This window comes from Ovis aries, chromosome 12 (assembly GCF_016772045.2).
Source record: "Ovis aries strain OAR_USU_Benz2616 breed Rambouillet chromosome 12, ARS-UI_Ramb_v3.0, whole genome shotgun sequence".
Lineage (NCBI taxonomy): Eukaryota > Metazoa > Chordata > Mammalia > Artiodactyla > Bovidae > Ovis > Ovis aries.
Window position 1 is genome coordinate 76039485 of NC_056065.1, and position 21854 is coordinate 76061338.

At 39.9% G+C, this 21854-nt stretch overlaps 1 protein-coding gene across 13 annotated transcripts in view; it reads right to left on the bottom strand.

The window, feature by feature from the left end:
* DENND1B (DENN domain containing 1B) overlaps positions 1–21854 on the bottom strand; it is a 271609-nt gene that overhangs the window by 130597 nt on the left and 119158 nt on the right. For all 13 annotated transcript variants that reach the window (XM_060396762.1, XM_042229295.1, XM_042229292.1 and 10 more), the window contains 3 exons: positions 20315–20434; positions 9851–9920; positions 1913–1993 (listed from right to left, as the gene is read on the bottom strand). In XM_060396762.1, coding sequence (XP_060252745.1) covers positions 1913–1993; positions 9851–9920; positions 20315–20434 — 271 coding nt within the window. The remainder of the gene's footprint in view (positions 1–1912; positions 1994–9850; positions 9921–20314; positions 20435–21854) is intronic.

Here is a 21854-nt window from a genome sequence, read left to right on the forward strand (position 1 = left end):
CTGAGCTAGCTCCAGAGTGAGGCAGGTGGTCCACACAGAGATCAGTAAGAGGGGAAGGTGGCTCACAAAGCCGGGGCCTGAGCTAGCTCCAGAGTGAGGCAGGTGGTCCACACGAGGCCTCAGTAGGAGAGGAAGGTGGCATAGTCTACAGAGAGGCCTCAGTAAGAGGGGAAGGTGTGCCACCAGGAAAGCACAGAATCTACTCACGAAGATGGATGAACACAACACTGTGACCAGAGTAGAGAATCAATTTAGGGGGAGAAAAGTGAGACGGCAAAGTAGAAAGCTGGATGGAAGCTAACAAGTGGGTGGTCCTGAAAGGCCAGGAGTCTGGACAAATTCTACAGAGAACAGGGGAACTATTAAAGGCTGCTGTCAGGGCGCTTTATAGCTTAATAGTTGCATGCACGCATGCTCCGTTATCAGACTCTCTTGAGACCTTAGAGACTACAGCCCGCCAGGCTGCTCCATCCATGGCATTCTCCAGGCAACAATACTGGAGTGGGTTGCCATGCCCTCCTCCAGGGGAGCTTCCCAGGTCTCTGGCATTGCAGGCAGGTTCTTTACCATCTGAGCTACCAGGGAAGCCAAGAATACTGGAGTGGGCTGCCATTTCCTCCTCCATGGGATCTTCCCGACCTACGATCAAACCCAGGCCTCCTGGGTCTCCTGCACTGGCAGGCAGGTTCTTTACCACTGAGCTACTGGGGAAACCCTTATACAGTTGAAGGAAGTTCAATCTGACAGTCTTTTACAGAAAGGACTAGAAGTAGAAACTGTAGGCCACTGACTGCTATTAAGTGCTGAGCACCCAGACGAGGTGCTGATGCTAGAAACGGGAAGAATGAAATCACTGTTATCAAACAACGTGACAGGGAGAAATTTAAGCAAGAAGAAAGTTATTACCAAAGAAAGAATATAAAATGGCTAACAATTTCTTGATGTTGCAAAAAATCTCCAAAATACCTATTAACACTATTATAGACATTTCAGACTGCTTTTTCCTTCAATCTCTCCTGCATCATTATGTATTTTTTCCTTTTTTAATTAGGATATTTTACTATTACTTTGGAAGAAGCAAACTAAACATAGGTAAATTTTAACATTCTATTTGGTATGCCAAATTAATTAAAACATCTGTATTTCGTGGTTATTAATTCTCAGCACTTACAGAGCCTCCCAAAGTACTAGTGTGATTTTAGTTATACACAGCACAGTTTATTAAAAGTTTCAGTAGTAAATAATCTATACCAGCAATGCTTACTGCTTCGACAAACTCAATTTTATTTCCAGCATTTGGTGATTATACTAAAAGATGTATTGAAGAATGGAAAAAAGGAGATTTTTCACCCAGAATCTTTGTCTAGTTGGTTAAGTGGTGTACCCTCAATGCGTACTATGTACTGTTTTCATTTTATGAGGGGTACTGTACACATGGGGCTTCCCTGGTGGCTCAGATGGTAAAGAATTTGCCTGCAATGAAGGAGACCCAGGTTCAATCCCTGGGTCGAGAAGATCCCCCGGATAAGGGCATGGCAACCCACTCCAGTATTCTTGCCTGGAGAATCCCATAGACAGAGGAACCTGGTGGGCTACACTCATTGTTTGGGGGGTGGGAGGGGGGCATCCTTATTATGGATAGATTCTACCTGAAAACCAATGTTCCTCATAATCAAAATATTCTCACAGATTTGGTTACTTTTAGCATATATATTTTTTTAAAATCTGTGATTTAACGACTACCAAAATACACCTCTAACAAATCATGCTATGATAGTTAAAGCGTATCAGAGTGCCTCAGTATCGCCAGGCGGTAAAGTCAGCACTGGCGGTAAAGCCTCCGGGGAAGGAGGCTTGGCGGGGTTTCTACACCACTGTGGCTCAAAGCATCGAACACGGACTCAGGACTCACCACACTCAAGCTGACAGGGGTGTTTGCCTTCGGTACTGGATGGTTATAGAGAGTTCTCAGAGTTTCATTCAAATCATCTTCCTAGAGTAAAACAAAAAAGTGCACTTTATAAATGAAACAGCAATTAAGTAAAAACAATTAAAACTGCTTGACAAAATCATTCGCTGCGCCTACGCATGTCAGACACGTTTTACATACAGGCAGACCCTGGAGAAACGGCGGGCACAGCTCTAGACCACTGCAAACAAGCAAATATAGCAATAACATGATCTCATCATATTTTTGGCTAGATAGCATGTTAAAAAAGCAGAGACATTACTTTGCCAACAAAGGTCCATCTAGTCAAGGCTATGGTTTTTCCAGTGGTCATGTATGGATGTGAAAGTTGGACTATGAAGAAAGCTAAGTGCCGAAAAATTGATGCATTTGAACTGTGGTGTTGGGGAAGACTCTTGAGAGTCCCTTGGACTGCAAGGAGATCCAACTAGTCCATTCTGAAGGAGATCAACCCTGGGATTTCTTTGGAAGGAATAATGCTAAAGCCGAAGCTCCAGTACTTTGGCCACTTCATGCGAAGAGTTGACTCATTGGAAAAGACTCTGATGCTGGGAGGGATTGGGGGCAGGAGGAGAAGGGGACAACAGAGTATGAGATGGCTGGAGGGCATCACTGACTCAATGGATATGAGTCTGAGTGAAGTCCGGGAGTTGGTGATGGACAGGGAGGCCTGGCGTGCTGCGATTCATGGGGTCACAAAGAGCTGGACACGACTGAGCGACTGAACTGAACTGAACTGAGTGCATATAAAAGTTGTTTACACTACTCTGTAGTCTATTAAATGTACAATACCATTATGTCTTTAAAAAAAAATAACAGTGTCGTACCTTAAGTTAAAATACTTTATTGCTAAAAAATGCTAACCACCATCTGAGCCTCCAGCAAGTCATAATCTTTTCCCTGGTGGAGGGTCTGGCCTCGGTGCTGACGGTGCTGACGGATCAGGGTGATGGATGCTGACGGATGCTGAAGGCTGGGGTGACTGTGCCAATGTCTAAAATAAGACCATGTGAAGTTTGCAGCATCAACTGACTCTTCCTTTCGTGAATCATTTCTCTGCAGCCTGCAGCACTGCTGACGGCATTCACCCACAGTAGAACTTCTTTCAAAACTGGAGCCGATCCTCTCAAACCCTGCTGCTGCTCTATCAACGAAGCTCACGCAATGTTTTGAATCCTTTGTTGTCATTTCAACAGTCTTCACAGCATTCGGATTCCACCTCAAAAAGCCACTCTCTTTGCTCATCGATAGGAAGCAGCTCATCTGTCCAAATCTTATTATGAGACTGCAGCGACTCAGACACGTCTTCAGGCTCCACTTCTGGTTCTCTTGCTATTTCTGCCACATCTGCAGTTACTTCTGCCAATGAAGTCCTGAATTCCGCCAACTTAAAGTCGTCCAACCGGGCTAGAATTAACTTACGTAAGCTCCAGTGTACATCGATATTTTGACCTTTCCCCCTGAGTCAAAAACGTTCTTGATGGTATCTAAAATGGTGAATCCTTTCCAGAGGGTTTTGGATTCACTTTGCCCAGATCCATCAATACCTATGGTAGCTGCAGTCTTCCAAAATGTACTTTTTAAATGTGTGGTGTGTGTGCTCAGTCGCCAAGTTGTGCCAGACTCTGTGACTCCTTGGACAATAGCCTACCAGGCTTCTCTGTCCATGGCATTTCCCAGGGAAGAATACTGGAGTGGAAAAAGAAAAAAAACAAAACAAAACAAAACAAAACAGGGTACTGGAGTGGGTTGCTATTTCCTTCTCCAGGGGATGTTCCCATCCCAGGGACCAAATCGGTGTTTCCTGCATCTCCTGCTATTTTTTAAAATAATATGACAATATGACTTAATAACTAATGAATATAATAAAATAAATAATGATAATAATAAATAATGATAATAGTAAAAAGTCAAAATTACTCCTTAATCAATGGGCTGAGAAATGAATGGTCTGTTAGCAGGCATGAAAGAAAAAAAAAAAAAATATTGTCGTCCATGTCTATCAAAGCTCTTGGGTGAAGGTCAAGTTCGATGCATGAACCAGGGAACTCAAGGCCAGTGCACTGGGCCAACCCAGAGGGACGGGGTGGGGAGGGAGTGAGGAGCGGGGCTCGGGACCTGGGGACACATGTACACCCATGGCTGATTCATGTCAATGTATGGCAAAAATCACCACAATACTGTCAAGTAATTAGCCCCCAATTAAAGCAAAGAATTTAAAACAAAAAAGCTCTTGGGTGACTAGGGGTATCGTCAATGAACAGTAATATTTTGAAAGGAATTTTTTTTCTGAGCAGTATGTCTCAACACTGGGTTTAAAATATTCAGTAAACCATGCTGTCAACAGATGTGCTGTTAGTCTATTTGTAGAGCACGGATTGTGCATAATTCTTAGGACATTGCAGGATTTTCAGAGGGTAAAGGAACACTGGCTGGGACTTCAAGTCACCAGCTGCATTAGCCCCTAACAAGTGAGTCGGCCTGTCCCCAGAAGCTTTGAAACCAGGCACTGACCTCTTCTCTCTGCCTGTGAAAGTCCTACGTGGCATCTTCCTATGTAAGACTGCCTCATCTTCATCTACACGGAAGCCTGTTGCTCAGGGCAGCACCTTCATGAATTATCTCAGCTAGGTCTTCTGGATAACCTGCAGCAAGTGCTGCTTTACCTTGTACTTTAGTGCTATGGAGACAGCCTCCTTCCTTAATGCTCATGAACCGACCTCTGCCAGCTTTGACCTTTCCTTCTGCAGCCTCTTCAGCTCTCTCGACCTCCAGAGAATTGAAGAGAGGCAGGGGCTTGTTCTGTATCGGGCTTTGGCTTGAAGGAATGTTGTGACATCTAGTGTGACTGCCTATTTAGACCACTAAGGCTCTCCCCATATCAGTAATATGTAAGGCTGCTTTGCTTTCTGATTTCCGTGTTCACTTATGTAGTACTTTTAATTTGCTTTAAGAGTTTTTCCTTTGCATTTACAACTTGGATAACTGGTGCAAGAGGAAAGCTTGCATTTTCCATTTTAATTTTAAAATCAAAAACTTAATTTTTAAGAAACAGGTACAACTAAAGTAAGATTGGTGTGCTAGGATACAACTTCGATGCAAGATGCAACATTCTAAACATTTCTCTTCTAGATGGCCCCTGGTCGCTACTCAGCCCATGAAAAATGGGTTTATATAAAATATATAACACATCTACTTCATGGGATTTGCATAACAGTAAGACATGGAACAACAGACTGGTTCCAAATAGGAAAAGGAGTATGTCAAGGCTGTATATTGTCACCCTGCTTATTTAACTTATATGCAGAGTACATCATGAGAAACGCTGGGATGGAAGAAGCACAAGCTGGAATCAAGATTGCCGGGAGAAATATCAGTGACCTCAGATATGCAAATGACACCACTCTTATGGCAGAAAGTAAAGAGGAACTAAAAAGCTTCTTGATGAAAGTGAAAGAGGAGAGTGAAAAAGTTGGCTTAAAATTCAACATTCAGAAAATGAAGATCATGGCATCTGGTCCCATCACTTCATGGGAAATAGATGGGGAAACAGTGGAAACAGTGTCAGACTTTATTTTGGGGGGGCTCCAAAATCACTGCAGATGGTGACTGCAGCCATGAAATTAAAAGACAATTAGTCCTTGGAAGGAAAGTTATGACCAACCTAGATAGCACATTCAAAAGCAGAGACATTACTTGGCCAGAAAGGTCCATCTAGTCAAGGCTATGGTTTTTCCTGTGGTCATGTATGGATGTGAGAGTTGGACTGTGAAGAAGGCTGAGCGCCAAATAATTGATGCTTTTGAACTGTGGTGTTGGAGAAGACTCTTGAGAGTCCCTTGGACTGCAAGGAGATCCAACCAGTCCATCCTAAAGAAAATTAGTTAGTCCTGGGTGTTCATTGGAAGGACTGATGCTGAAGCTGAAACTCCAATACTTTGGCCACCTCATGGGAAAAGTTGAATCACTGGAAAAGACACTGATGCTGGGAGGGATTGGGGGCAGGAGGAGAAGGGGACGACAGAGGATGAGATGGCTGGGTGGCATCACCGACTCGATGGACATGAGTTTGAGTGAACTCTGGGAGTTGGTGATGGACAGGGAGGCCTGGCGTGCTGCGATTCATTGGGTCGCAAAGAGCTGGACATGACTGAGCGACTGAACTGAACTGACTGAATGTACCCTGATGTGCAAGCTTCCCTTTTCTGAACTTCACGTACAAATCCAATAATGAGCACAAGAAGGAAGCTCTGCACACACAGTACTTCCCATTCTCTCTCCATTATGTGTACTCTGTCTTTCTTTATTACGGTGGGAGAATAAAGTAAAGGCAAAAGCAGGTAATCATTTTAAGGGATATGGATATGAGACACATGATTTCTCCCCATTTCTCTTCTAACTTGACTATGAAAACTTAATTCAGATCTCTGTAAATGTTTGCAAAAGTATGTACTCAAAACTGCCTATCTGGAATTCTCTCTAGAATGACCTAAAAAGATGGACATTAAAGCATTCATCACTGGACCATTCAGGCAGTGAAATACACCACAGGGTATTCTGGAAGATACTGATGTTGTCTATCCAAAATTCTTATAGTTACATACATTTTTTTTAAAGTCTAGCACTTTACGCTTGTTGGCAGTTGCTTGATATTGATCAGATAAGGATAACTGATTCTGAAATCTAAATTCCAATCTATTAATAAATAACCTGTGGCACTGAATTAAAAGTGTAAAGAAAAATTATTACACTCACATTTATTTCCAGCTACTGAACTAATACTATGAACTTAAATTATTTTTCCCCTCTAATTAGCAACACAAATACAGTCTCCCTCATTTCCTCTTCTAAGAAAACCAGAGTATTTTCTTTTCTATATACCTGTATTTCATACATTCTCAGGGAGCACACACCGTATAATAAGTCATCAATGAGTTTCTGAAACTAATCAAAACATGGACAACTAATACGAGTGACGTTGGCTCCACATGTTTACTCAAAAACACAAAGAACCAGAAATTATCATGAAACTGAATTCTGGTTTTGAGTTTTCAATGCAATAGTTGAATATTTCCAGTTATTTCCAGTCATTTTCTTAGGCAGACGAATGACTGAATGGCTGAAACATAAAATTGTTCAAGTGTAAAATTACCTTCTAATGAATATTTCACAGAATTAAGCACATCAAGGGTAGAGAAGGAAATATTTCATACATGCACACAAACTCTGGACTTCTGACAAACACTAAAACACTATTGCTATTATAATAATAAAATCTGATTGCCAAATTATGAGATTGCTCACTCTAAGAGTACATCTATTTTCTTAATTTATTAATAATACATTGTCTTAATTTATTAATAATGCATTTTTTGGCATTCAGCAAGGGTTTTTATTAATTTGTTTCACTTTACAATATTGTATTGGTTTTGCCATACATTGACTTGAATCCGCCATGGGTGTACATGTGGTTCCCATCCTGAACCCCCCTCCCACCTCCCTTCCCATCCCATCCCATCCCATCCCTCTGGGTTATCCCAGTGCACCAGCCCCAAGCACCCTGTATCATGCATCAAACCTGGACTGGCGATTCGTTTCACATATGATATTTTACATGTTTCGGTGATATTCTCCCAGATCATCCCGCCCTCGCCCTCTTCCACAGAGTCCAAAAGACTGTTCAATACATCTGTGTCTCTTCTGCTGCCTCGAATACAGGGTAATTCTATTTAGTGAAAAGCATCTGGAGTAGTATTTGCTCTGAATTTAGGTCTGTTTTTAAAGACATTTACGCTGAATCTTAAAAGTTGAGTGTTTTACCAGTAATCACGAGTGAGTGACCTAAAGTCCTGAAAGACAACTGTGTGGAGTTACGTCTTAGTAAATTTAAGTAGCTCCGAACAGCGGGATGGTCCATCAGTGTACAAAAGCGGGGGCGGACAAGCCAGGAAGGACTATCGGACGCCAGATCACGAAGCTTCTAACGTGCTAGTCTGCACACGTTTAAATTTCATTCTAAGAAAAGGGAAGGTACTGACAGTATTACAAGAAGGAAAAGGACACAGTCAGGTTCAGCAAGAGCATTCTCAGAGGTAAGAATATGGTGGGCTACAGTCCATGGGGTTGAAGAGGCAGACACAACTGAACGACCAAACACTGTAGTTTAGGTTTTAAAAATCATCCCACAGACGTTCGTTAATTCAGAGCGAACTTCAGTTTCTGTTTTGCATTTATTTTTTTAAGAAAAAAAGGATAAAGATATAAAAATAAATGTGAGAGCTAAAACTCTTGGAAGGAAAAAAGAGAGCTTCATGACACTGTATTTGAAAATCATTTCTTGACATGACACCAAAAGCACAAAACAACAAAAGAAAAAAAAAAACAGATACATTATTCCTCTTTAAAGTTAAAAAATTTTGTACAGCAAAGGACACTATCAACAAAGTAAAAAGGCAACCCTTGGAATGGGAGAAAATATTTGCACATGACGTATCTGACAATATCTGAATATATAGAAAGCTCCCACTCCTCAACAACAATATGAAAATACAGTTTAAAAATGGCAAAGGACTGGAATAAAATATTTCAGCAAAGAAGATATTTAATAACCAATAAACACAGGAAACGACTCTATACTGCTAATCTTTAGGGAACTACACATTAAAACCACAATCATATACTACTTCACACCCATCAGAATGGCAATTATCAAAACAAAACAAAAAAAAAGAAGTCTCAGGGAGGGTGTCGGAAAACTGGGAACCTGCGTGTTGCTGGTGGGAATGTAAATTCATGAAATGACTGTGGAAAACATTATGGCAGTTCTTCAAAAAATTAAGCACAGAATTACGATACTATTCAGCAATTCTGCTTCTGGGTATATACTCAAAAGATCTGAACACACAGACTCAAACAGGTTTTTGCACACCCAAGTTCACAGCAGCTTTGCTCACAAGAGCCAAAGATGGAAGCAACCCAAATGTTCATCTACATATGAATAAATGAAACGTAGTGTGTGGATAACAGAATACTACTCAACCTTAAACAGGAAGGGAACTCGGACACATGCCACAATATGGATGGAACTCGAAAACATGAAGTAAGCCAGTCACAGGAGGATCCGTACTGTATCATTCTACTTATAGGAGGTGGCTGTTGTTCAGCCGCTCAGTCATGTCCAACTCTTTTCAAACCCACGGACTACAACAGGCCAGGCTTCCCTGTCCTTCACTATCTCCTGGAGTTTGCTCAAACTCTTCCACTGAGTCAGTGATGCCGTCCAACCATCTCATCCTCTGTCATCCCCTTCTCCTCCTGCCTTCAATCTTTCCCCGAATCAGGGTCTTTTCCAGTGAGTAGGCTCTTTGCACCAGGTGGCCAAAGTACAGGAGCTTCAGCTTCAGCATCAGTCCTTCCAATGAATATTCAGGGTTGATCTCCTTTAGGATGGACTGATTTGATCTCCTTGCTGTCCAAGGGACTTTCAAGGGTTTTCTCCAACACCACAATTTGAAAGCATCAATTCTTTGGTGTTCAGCATTTTGTATGGTTCAACTCTCACATACGTAGAAGTCTAATGGAAAACCCATAGTTTTGACTAGACAGACCTTTGTTGCCAATGTGATGTCTCTGCTTTTAGTATGCTGTCTAGGTTTATCAAAACTTTTCTTGCAAACAAGGACCAAGTGTCTTTTAATCTAATGAGTTCAGAGATTCAATTTGCGAAGTAAAAAGGTTATAAAGATGTTGGTATTGACTGCAAAACAATATGAATGCACTTAATGGTACAGAACTGTACACTTAAAGATGGTTAAAATGGTAAATTTCATGTTATGTGTATTTTACCACAATTTTTAAAACAGGGAAAAACACAGAGCTTACCAGTTCCTTAGTCAAGTAATCTGCCAGAGTATTTAGAAGCTTGTAGTATACCTCAAACCATGGCAGGTAACTGTAAAATAATAATAATAACTTTAAAATGTGTCTGTGTGCATATATATATATATATATATATACGTATGTATCATTTAGAATTAATAAACAAGACAGCAAAATAAACATTAAATTTATATTATTTCAAACAGGTTGATCCTGGAGGGCAAAAAAGAACAATACTCACATTCTCTTTACTGTTACAGTAAAATTTTACATATAATCCATTATTAGTTTTCCTAAAATAATCAGAATCCAAAATTCCATTATAAAAGTTATTCATCAGACACTTCTATTTTATGTTACAAACACCTAACATCACTTAGCTCCATTTCACGGTAGGTATGGTCTGAGTGCACCAGAAGCTTCTCTTTGAATAAGCATTTACCACTGATAATAAGATATAACATAAAATAAAAACTTATTTTAAAAAGCTTTTAAAACAAAGACACAATCATTTCTTTTCAAATATTGCTGAATTGAATATATAAAAAATAGAATTATGTGCTTATTAATTAAATCAATTCTTCAGAAATTGATGTTTACGTAAGATGATAAAATTTCAAAATAAATATTACAAGTAAGCCTATTTTAAAAACTGTTATTACAAATAGCATTTAAGTATCAAAAACACATATAAGTTAAAATTCCTTTCGATTCATTTTGCTAAACACAAATATAATTAACTTTATGAAACCATAATGCTAAATCCAAAATCAACTGTACAAAATAAAATCTGTACTCCTTTTCAAATTAAGGTACGTATATTTAAAATTTATCCAAAGGTTTTAATTGTTTATCAAAATGTAAACTTCTCATGTAGGAGTAAATCACAAAACACACCAATATAGTTAATTATCTATTAACAAATACTAATTTTTTCCTCAAAGAATGACTACAACAGAAAAATTTTTAAGAGAAAACACTTTGATACTTTTAATACACAAATATATACTGACGAGTTTCGATAAATTTTTTAAATTTAAAAATCAATGACTAGAGCTTAGGAACGCAGCTTTCCTTCTGCAGTTTTTCAGGTAATGTCTGATTGTATGATGTGACTGTCAATGATGCGTTTTAATCAGGAGTTGCCTAAAGCCATTAGAGAAGAACAGTCAGGTAAACCGTGGTAATTTTACTGAGCAGAATGCTGTATCTGTCTGCATTTGTTCAGTCATGGCCAACTGGTACAACCCCATGGTCTGTATCCTGCCAGGCTCCTCTGTCCATGGGGATTCTCCAGGCAAGAATACTGAAGTGGGTTGCCATGCCCTTTTTTAGGGCATCTTCCTAACCCAAGGATCGAACCCAGGTCTCCAAAATTGCAGGCAGATTCTTTATTGTCTGAGCCACCAGGGAAGCCCGTGTTGCAGGATGCTATAGAGTTCTTTAAAATGATCATTACAAACAGTTAAGTCAGGATTTGGAAGATGGCTGTCACTATCTACCAACTTCTTGTTAAATCTAATAGTATCCTGAATACAGCTATTATTCTCTGTGCCTTTTGTAAATGACACTATAATGACTATAAATGAATGAAAGAACATAAATTAATGAGGAAAGACAAATGCAGCAGAAAGCCACACAGGTGAACACAGGTGAGCAGCTTCATAGAGGAGATAGCAAACAAAAATAACTGATTTGGCAGGGGAGAGACAACCGAAACCTGGGTGTCAGCAGAAGGGAGAAGGGCCATGAGCCGCAGACTGGCCCCCACGGAGCCCTAAAACGCTGATCTGGGCTCTCTCAAGGGAAAACACTGCAAAGGCCCTGTATTTTCTTGCAGTTGAAACCCACCACTGCACATAAAATGGCTCTAATTCAGTTTCGTGCCTCTATCTTAAATACAAATTAACAGTCCAACCACCAGATATTTGAGGAAATATAGACGTGAATACAAACATAAAAGGAACTCCAAGTAAACAAAGACAATATAGACAGGTGGGAGTTCCAAAAATTGTCATTAATATAACAGCAGGATGCTATTAAACAAAACATAGTCTAAGAAAGGAGAAAGAAGTGAAAAAAGCAATTTATTAGACAAGAAAGAGTTCTCAGAAATTCAAAATACAAATGCTGAAAATAATTAAAATCAATAGAAAAGTTAGAAACTACATCAAGAATATCTCCTAAGGACTAGAATAAAGACACAAACTGATGGAAAATAGGAATAAATATTAGAATATCAGCGTACCAGTCTCAACTGTCATGCAGTTGACTAACAGCAGTTCTTAGAAAGGAGGGGAAGAAATAAATTTACTTTTAAAAATTACTGGAATATCCCAGAACTTTAGACATGAATCTCCACATTGAAAGTGCCCCTGGGTTAACTATAAAATAAATGAGCCCAAAGAGAATCACAGTGAAATTTCAGAACAGGGGTAGAAAGCACCTAAGACTTTCCAAAGAGAGAACACAGGTCGCACACGAAGGCGTCGAATCCCAAACGTCCTGGAATGCCTCTCTCAACAGCAGCTCTGGGAAGTCAGCAAACACGCCTCCCAAAGGCAGAGGATATACCCCTTGCAATCTAGAACTCTCTGCCCAGAGAAACTATCAGTCAAGTGTGGAGACAGGCTGAAAGCATTTTCAGTCTTTCTGGGACTCAAAAATTTACCTTCTGCATATTTTGGGAGAGCAACAAAATGGAGGATTGAGCAGAGATGAGGACTATGCGGATATACAGACAAGGAATCGGATCCCAGGGAAGAACAGGGAAGTCTAAGGATGGGTGTGCCAACACCTGGAGCGCAACCAGTCCAGACGGAAACGGGGGTGAGGGACCAGGGAAGGATATGGTGGGCTGGGGGTTACAACAAGCCGACAGCTTCATGCGGGAGCCTGGAAAAACCTGGGTGGAACATGTGCCAAAGCTCTGACAGCTTGGGGGAAATCTGAAAATCAGAAGTTAGTCAGTTAGCACTGGTAATCCCAATTTGGTAGCTCAGTTGGTAAAGAATCCATCCACCTGCAGTGCAAGAAACCCCGGTTCGATTCCTGGGTTGGGAAGATCCCCTGGAGAAAGGACAGCCTACCCACTCCAGTACTCTGGGGCTTCCTTGGTGGCTCAGCTAGTAAAGAGTCTGCCTGCAATGTAGGAGACTTGGGTGTGATCCCCGGGTTGGGAAGATCCCCTGGAGAAGGGAAAGGCTACCCACTCTAGTATTCTGGCCTGGAGAACTCCATGGATGGTGTAGTCCATGGGCTCGCAAAGAGTCGCACACGACTGAGCAGCTTTCACTTTCACTTTTTAACTCTAATGCAGGCTTCCCTGGTGGCTCAGCTGGTAAAGAATCTGCTGCAGTGTAGGAGACTCGGGTTCAATCCCTGGTTTGGGAAGATCCCCTGGAGGAGGACATGGCCACCCACTCCAGCATTCTTGTCTGGGGAATTCCATGGACAGAGGAGCCTGGTGGGCTACAGTCCATGTGGTCGCAAAGAGTCAGACACAACTGAGAGGCTAACACTTTCAAACTCTTAACATTTCAGATGGTTCATCTATTTTCTACCATATCTTTCACTTACAAAAACAAACAAACAAACAAAAACACAACCTTAAAGATTACTGGTTTTAGATTACCAATTCAATACCCTGCGAATTACCAATCACATTCTTTATACTCACTATAATGCAAGGAAATAATGTCCATGAGGGATGGTCTGCCAAGACACATGGCAGTTCCCAGATACACTAGAATCTCTTTCATTTGTAGTCATTCCATAGTCACGTTTCAACTTTCAATGGCCTGAAGAAACTGGCATTTCAAGAAAGTTTCAGCGTGTTATACAGTTCAGATCTCTATGCTCAGATAAACTGAGGCCTAATCTATGCAAGGAACACGCTGGTCCTGTTTTTTTTCCTGCTCTCCAGACCTTAAGATAAAGCAAGATGCACTGATTTTAGCTGGTTTGCATATCCACTTATTAATCCTTACATTGTTATTTCACCTTACTCACATAAAGTGGAACCTTGTTTAAACCTCCTTCCTTGCCCACTATAAAAATAAGATATGTAATAAATATCTCATAATAAAAAGTTATTGCAAAGTGAGAGAATCCTTTTTTGCCCTAGACCAAATTTTCTGCTTTTTCTCATCTTTACATTATTACTTGACATCGGTTATCTTCAGCTTTCAATTTCCTTTCAAATTATGAAATTAACTGGACCGCAATTTTTCATTAAGAAGCTTATACAAGGGTTTCCCTGGTGGCTCAGCAGTAAAGAGGCCACCTGCCAGTGCAGGAGACACAGGTTCAATCCCTGATCCGGGAAGACCCTACACGCCGCGGAACTAAACCCGTGTGCCACAGCTGCTGCGCCTGTGCTCTGGAGCCTGGGAAGCTTGAGGACAGAGCCCAAGCCCCAAGGCAGCTACTGAAGCCCTCGGGCCCTAGAGCCAGGCTCCAGGGCAAGGGGCGTGGCTCCAAGGAGAAGCCCCACACCACAGCTGGAGAGCAGTCCCAGCTCTCCACAGCTCAAGCAAAGCCCGCACAGCAATGCAGACCCAGCCCAGCCAAATATAAACAAACAAATGAAACTAGTTTAAAAGAAAGAAGCTTATACAATATACATATATATATTTGTAAGATTATGGACCTGTTTTTGAAAATGAAACAAAATGAATTAATAATTAACAGTTTACTTAAAAAAATTTAACAGTGCTAGGTATTTGGGAGTTACTATTACGCTTTATTATCTCCAAGAATATGTTCACTGAACTGCATCCTGATCCCAAACTATGTCTGATCTCTATACAGGGCACGGTGGATTTTGTTCTCGTGTTGATCCAACATTTGACTCTACCATATTCAGATCATTGCTGGACAGCAGGATGTTTTATAACCGCCTCTAACATGACTTCATCTGTAAATCAGACTGTCATAATTTAAAAAGACTAGTACAACAAGGTTTCCACCTATGGATACGTCTCCCAGTCATCCCTAAGGCTCCATCATGCTTAGTTATTTTATTCTGGACAGTAAGAGTTACAAGTCAGGTCTATGTCCATCTAGAAGTAGAGAGCAGAATCTAAATATGAGCGACTCCTCATTTATTGGAAGTACAGAAAACATTGATAAAACTTGTTAGGCACTCACTACGTGTATGAAAATACACTAGGTACTTGACATGCGTTCTCCCACGTAATTCCTATAGTAATGCTGTGATGTGTATCTGACTAAACTACGGTAAGACAACTGCATTCAGGGCCACAAAGCTACCGAACAGCAAGCCTGAGACTAGCACTCCAACTGAGCACCAGATGCTCAAGGCGCTAAAGTCAAGTCTCTCATAAAATTTATTTGTTTAACTCATGTCCAGAGCAGTATCTTTCTTTCTGCCTTTTATATTTTATGCATATGCACAAATTACCCAGCAGACATACATTGCGATTTCATTCTTTCACTTAACACATCAGTAATTCCTTCCGACTGTAGATTTTAGTACTGCTTGTTACATTCATCACTACAGATAAAAATCTCTGGAAAGAATATGGCCTGCAACATGGCACAAGATCTCTCCTCAGACAACACACATCTAGCAACATCTCAGTATATTTCCATCCATAAGACTGGCAACTCGCAGCCATCGTCTAGCCAACATTTTCCTCTCTGTGATTCGTTCCTGAGAGATAATGGGACTCTTTCTACCACAGCACTGTCTGATGCGTCAGTAAGCACCGTAAAGAACTGAGTTTAGTTACACACAGTGTGCCCTTCGTGAACACGCAATGGTTCTTAGCGTTAACCAGCCCCTTTTAAGAGTACATATCTATTTTTTTTTTCCCCATGAAAACATCACTTGTATCAAAGGGGACTACTCCGTCAGTCAGTCAGTCATGCTCCTAGGATGTCAGGGAAGCAGGGATATTTTCTGTTGCAAATGAACAGTAGCATCTAGAGTGGAGGCTGCAAACTGGCTTCAAGCAGACATATCTAGCCCACGGTCATACTGTTGTTTGGGCAACGCACCGTGCCTGCTGAATTGAATAAGCTGCCAACTTCTAAAACAGGTAATTCACTGAAAAACCTACATTTCCTCTCTTAAAAATCAAAAGAACTGGCAGTGCTGGTCAAACTTTTTTTTTTTTTTTCACTTTTCAGCAAAAATCTAGAGTTGAGTAACAGTTTGTCTTTGGATGTGGTATGTGCCATTTCTTTAGATCACCCAATTTCCTACTGTCAGCCAAACCTGCTTATCTCATTTTAGTTCCCGACCTGTCTCTACAGGTAACTGAATTCGCCACCCCTGATACAGACAATTGGACAACGTGAAGTCCTGCTCACTTTATATGTGACGACAAAATGGTCCAGGGTACACCAAGGAGTCAGTGAGTCAAATATTTTAACAAGGTTTCACTGCACACTTTAAAAACAAAAGTGTGCTCAAAAAATACACACACACATATAATAAACACTATAAATTATATAAGCTAGCCTTGCTCAGATAAGAAATGTTAGTCCCATGTTTTTATTTTTGTGGTTTCTTAGATAATTTTCAAATATGTTCAAAGCAATTAATTTTTAACTCATGTATAAACTCCTGAACTAATTAAGTCAAAATAAGTTTTCACTAAATTTTACAGTCCCAAAGGTGTTCAAAATTTCTTACCACCAAACACAAACATCCCAGAAAGCTGTTAAAAATGCATTCAACATATAATGACTAGATAAAATGTTTTACTTGAATTTTATAAAACTGAAAATGTCATTCTTTAGCAAAAGATTCCTGTGACTCTCATAGTCTTGTAAATATACATAATTGTAAAACAGAGACATTAGGACCAAATCATTTTAAAACAGAAAACAGGAGGTTCTTCAAAGGTTAGTTATGAGATTTTTTTTTAAGTTTTTTATTTTTTAAATTTTAAAATCTTTATTTCCTTTTCATGAAGATGTAAGGCCAGGGACAGATGTCTCAGGAAAACCACAAGTCCACCAAACAGCAAGGAGACTTCCCCCACACTCGGGCTCCCACTATCCTATTGAGCTGATAAAACTTTTACATCTGAAAGTCAAAGGTTAAATAAAGGAAAGGAAATGTTTTTTGTCAAGCAGTCAGGTAACTACTAACAGTCTCGGTGATCAGCAGGAACCTAACTCAGAGTAATCAAATAAAACTAAGGAAACTGCCTTTCCGCAGAAAAACGTCTAATGTCTAGAGGCTGTTTTTCTGTCTGGAAAATTGACACAAAATGTGTAAAATTGAAACATGCTGCTTCTAAGGGACTTGCCTCAAGGAAGAGTGTGAAAGCCTCTGAGTTTGGTATGAGTCAGGGGCAGGGGACTGCAAAGGCACCAAAGGCTAGTCTGTCTTCCTTAGGAAGGTACTTACTTCATTTTGAACCCGTGGCGACAATTTTATAGTTGTAAAATTATGTTAATTAAATTAGAGAAAATATTATTTCCTGCATTTCTACTATAGTACTAAAGCAATGCTAAATACTAACAATGGCACGATTTAAATTAATACTATTTCAGGGTATCTTTGAAATTTTGTTAAAGCAGGACAAATATGCCATAGAAAAAGCTAAAGCACACAAAATTCAAAATTTTATTAACTTTTATATTAAATTAACCTGAATTCTAATATTTTTTCTAAAAGGTGAATGAAGCATAGAGAAATTAAGTACACTCACTTCCAAATCTTAGAATAGCATCAACCCAGTAGAAAAAGAAACCATGGTTTTGATAGCATGGTATACAGATTTCTAGTTTAGAACTATAACATAAATTTAAATTACTTTCAAATCTTATAATAGCATCATTCAGAATGCAAAGTAACTTTAAAGCAGTATGTGCAAACTTTCTAGATCAGAACTCTAAGGATAGAGTCATTTTTATTAATAATGTATATAAATCACTTAGCAAAACGTTTGATTTGTAGTAAATAAACAGTAAGTGATGCTGCTGTTAGTTTGCTATTATTAGTACTATCATGGCCATCTCTAACTTTGCTATTGAAGAAATCCAACACAGAGCTATCTTTTTGCTATCTTAAAGAAAATTTACTACCAATTTGCATTACTTTGTATTAAAAATCTTAAACAAGCTTAAGTGTATTCCATTTTCATTATGACTACTCTTGAAGGACCTAAAATATTTTAAACTATTAGACATCAACAAAAACTCAAGAGATACAAGTTTTCTTTTAACATTTAGATCATTAAAACATGAACTAAGACATTAGATGGTAAAATAAATGAATAGATTTTTATGAAGATATAGTTGATCACAAAAGTAAACAATTTAAAGTATTTAACAGGATACCATACAGACAACAGGAGAAACTACTAATTTCTGTTAAAGGATCTTCAATCACTGATAATGAAAATGACCTGTAAATAATCAATTCACTATTATCTCACAACAGAATACCTAAAAATATCATATGTTTCAATATAAATGCAATATTTTGCACAAAAGACAGCTGCAAGAACAAGATACTAAAATTTTTCATATCTGAAAGTCATAATATACTCCAGGTAAAGACATAAGCACCTGATTTTAAAAACTATAATCAGAAAGGATATCATCTTTGCACTAAATCTCAACTTTTAAGAAAAGCCATATAAGTTTTTTCAGTTTATAAAGGCTTCTACATATATTCATTCCTTTCACCAGCTGTGAATAAACACCACAGTTTATCAGTTGTTAGCCAAGAGAAAGATATATAAGCAACTCTGTAATTATATCAGGAATTGATTTTGGCGGCAGTGAGTTGTAAAACAGATTCAAATATTACCGAGGAATGACATCGACAACTTACTCATAAATGGGTCAGCATAACAATATAATAGAGACATGGAAAATGTGTGTGTGTGTGTGTGTGTGCGTGCGCGTGTGTGTGTGTGTGTGTGTACACACTGAAAGAGCAAGGTGGGGAGAGGCAGAAGCAGCTTAACAACTGTGAATCTTGGGCACATGTAGATAAGAGTTCACAGGACTATTCCTGAAACTTACCTGCAAACCTAATTTTTTAATGAAAAGATTTAAAAATACATAGAGAAAAATCAGAAAGCTCGTACAGCCTCAGTCTTTGTTAGGACAAACTCGTGTGGGGCAGAGGGTGACAGACTCAAGGTGCTAGGCCCCGTCCAAGTGTGGCTCTGGAACTTTCAGTGTGAAACAAAAAGATGAAGGAGATCTCCCCACCCACTTCCCACACTGTCACTCCCAAACCTGCTGCCCCAAAACGATGGTTTCAAATTAGAAGAATCAGCCTACAGCTGAAGCATGACACGTTTCTGGATAAAACATCAACTTTTCAACACAACTGCTCCAGATTGAAGAGCTGAGCCTAAAGGCAGGAACAGGAGCATCCATGCTCCACTACTCATAAAGCAGTTAAGTGTTTGCTTCTGAATACAGATCGGGAAAAACTCTCCAACTCAAACACACATTCTGAGTAAATTTATAACTTAACCCTCAAAGAATGACAGGAATGTAGCTGAACAGCAAGCGGACAGAGCAGATATCAGCATCACACCAACGTTCTTTGGTGGTAATTACTCAACTGAACCTTATTTCTTTTCCTAGGAGCATTTCTAGAGTCTAGCTTGACCAACATGTGTATTATAACCACAGTATATAACACACCTACATTTTTGAGTCATCAGGGAAGCTAACCTTCAGGACCTGCCCTCCTCAGCACCAGCAGCTCAGACTCAGTCACAGAGACCTGCTCTCATCAGCCTCCTGAGCGCCAGGTGATGACGGAGGTGATGGGGGCAGGAGAGGCAGGGCTAGTGAAACAGACTCAGGACGCAGGAGACACCTGCTGCTCAGAGCCAGCTCAGGCTGCTGGCTCAGCAACACCAGCGCCAGCGAGAGGAATGAGACACGTCAACTTTATGCAAAATTTCACTAAAACGTACAAGGTTAGAAACATCTTCTAAAATTTTTAAAACACCACGTGGCCAAAGAAAGCACCTCTGAACAACTTCTGCCCAGAAGCACCAGTCTGCAATCTCTGTCTTAAACCACCAATTCACCTTCGAGAATCCAAGTCGTGGGTCAATAATAGAAAAGAGCACGTGCTAATTTAACCGGACTTTCTGCATGCTATTCAATATGTGAAACATGTGACCGGCTATTTTAAAAATTAACCCATAAAAAGTATTCTTTACAAGAGCCAATGCTAACACAACATTGTAAGTCAACTATACTTCAATAAAATAATTATTTTAAAAGAAGCCAATTCTACTCTCACTGGTAAATCTTTAAGCCTAACTGATGCTGCATACAGAGAATAAACAAAATTCTTTTTCAGCTTAGCTGGATTTAGAGAAAACAAAAAATATACACAAGTACATTTTTAAGCCTGCCAAGCATACAGCAAGCTGCAACAGAGAGACACAGTTAATCTATCGTGTCCCCAAGTGCTTTTTTTTTTTTTTCACGACAAACACTCACCTCAGGATGCATAAGCAGATCTTGCCTCCTGCGGTGAGTCGGCAGAACCCAAACCTCTGTTTGCTCTCAATGTCCGTCAGCACAAAGGCAAAGTGCTGTCCAACCTGATTCCGAGACGCTCTGAAATGCAGCAACGGGACAACATTTCAAGCCTCGGGTGAGAATTGTCTTAAAGAAAAGCCAGGGTCAGGTGACATGGACGCGAGCCATTGTTTTCACATTTCCAGTCAGTCGGTTCTCAGAGCTGGAGTGATATTTTAAAACTATGTGAGTTGACCTACTCAATATATGCTAGTACATGGCTGGAGAATCATAAGGTGTCTTAACCGTAAGTTTTCAAGTGCTTCAACTGTTAAAGTGTCAGCCGTGTCTGACTCTGAGACCCCACAGACCGTAGCCCATCAGGCTCCTTTGTCGATGGGATTCTTCTGGCGAGAACACTGGAGTGGGTTGCCATCTCCTCCTCCAGGGGATCTTCCTGACCCAGGGATCAAGCCCAGCTCTCCTGCAGTGCAGGCGGACTCTTTACCAGCATTCGGTAAATCCCAGCAACACTAGTCACGGCACGCCAGGGGCGAGCAGCTCCAGCCTCTCCTCCGGAGTGCCCCGGGGCTGCCCACACAGCAGAGTGCGTCGTGCCCAGTCTCCTGGCAACCCGACCAACTCCCCTGAATGGCTTCTTTGACATTCTTACTCAATAAAGTCCCGTACAAATTACTATTGGCATTTCTTTTTAGCATTCTCTTCTAGAGCTATCTATATCCTGGTAATAAATTTCCAAGTACAAAATAAGAATGCAATTCCCATGAACAAAGCTTACTACAAAGAATTTTAGTTACTGTTGACCCAAGTGTCAGACGGTCAATATGTGTCACGCCGCCATGGAAGGTGAGCGAATCATGTGCAAGGAAATAAGTTACTCACTCCTACTGTACCAATACTGTAAATCATTTTCAACTGTCAGGAAATATTGCATTTCAAACGCTGAACGTCTAACAAACACACTTTTATGTGCAAGATGGGTAGTTTTTTTTTTTTTTAACAAGCTTCAAAAACAGCCTGTGGTGCCGAGTGTGCCCTCTCGTGCCCAGCGCTCGCAATTTACTGCCCCCGCTTTGCTTCCTTTATCTCGTCTTCGCTATTAACTTGGAAACTGCAACTTTAGTGGACACGACTGATTCTCCACAAAAGAGCTATGCTTATTAGCATCAATGAGTCCATCGTTCGAAAGGCTGTATCTTTAATGCTGTACAATTTTAGATTTTTACCCATCTTGACTTTTAGCAAAATATTTTCCTAAAATAAATTTTCTTTTAAAGTTGCCTTACAGCATACTCTTTAAAAAAAAAAAAAAAAAAAAAAACTGGTATTGGGGTGTGAAAAATCATATGAAAAACAATAAATGGTCTGTGTTATGCTCAAAGAGCTCTATATGCTGCAGCATTCCTGCCACAACCCAGGTGATACTCTATTCATTCAGCATTTGTTCAGTAAAATACAAACATAATGAGATTTTCAAAACTGCTAGGTAAGAGGGTGT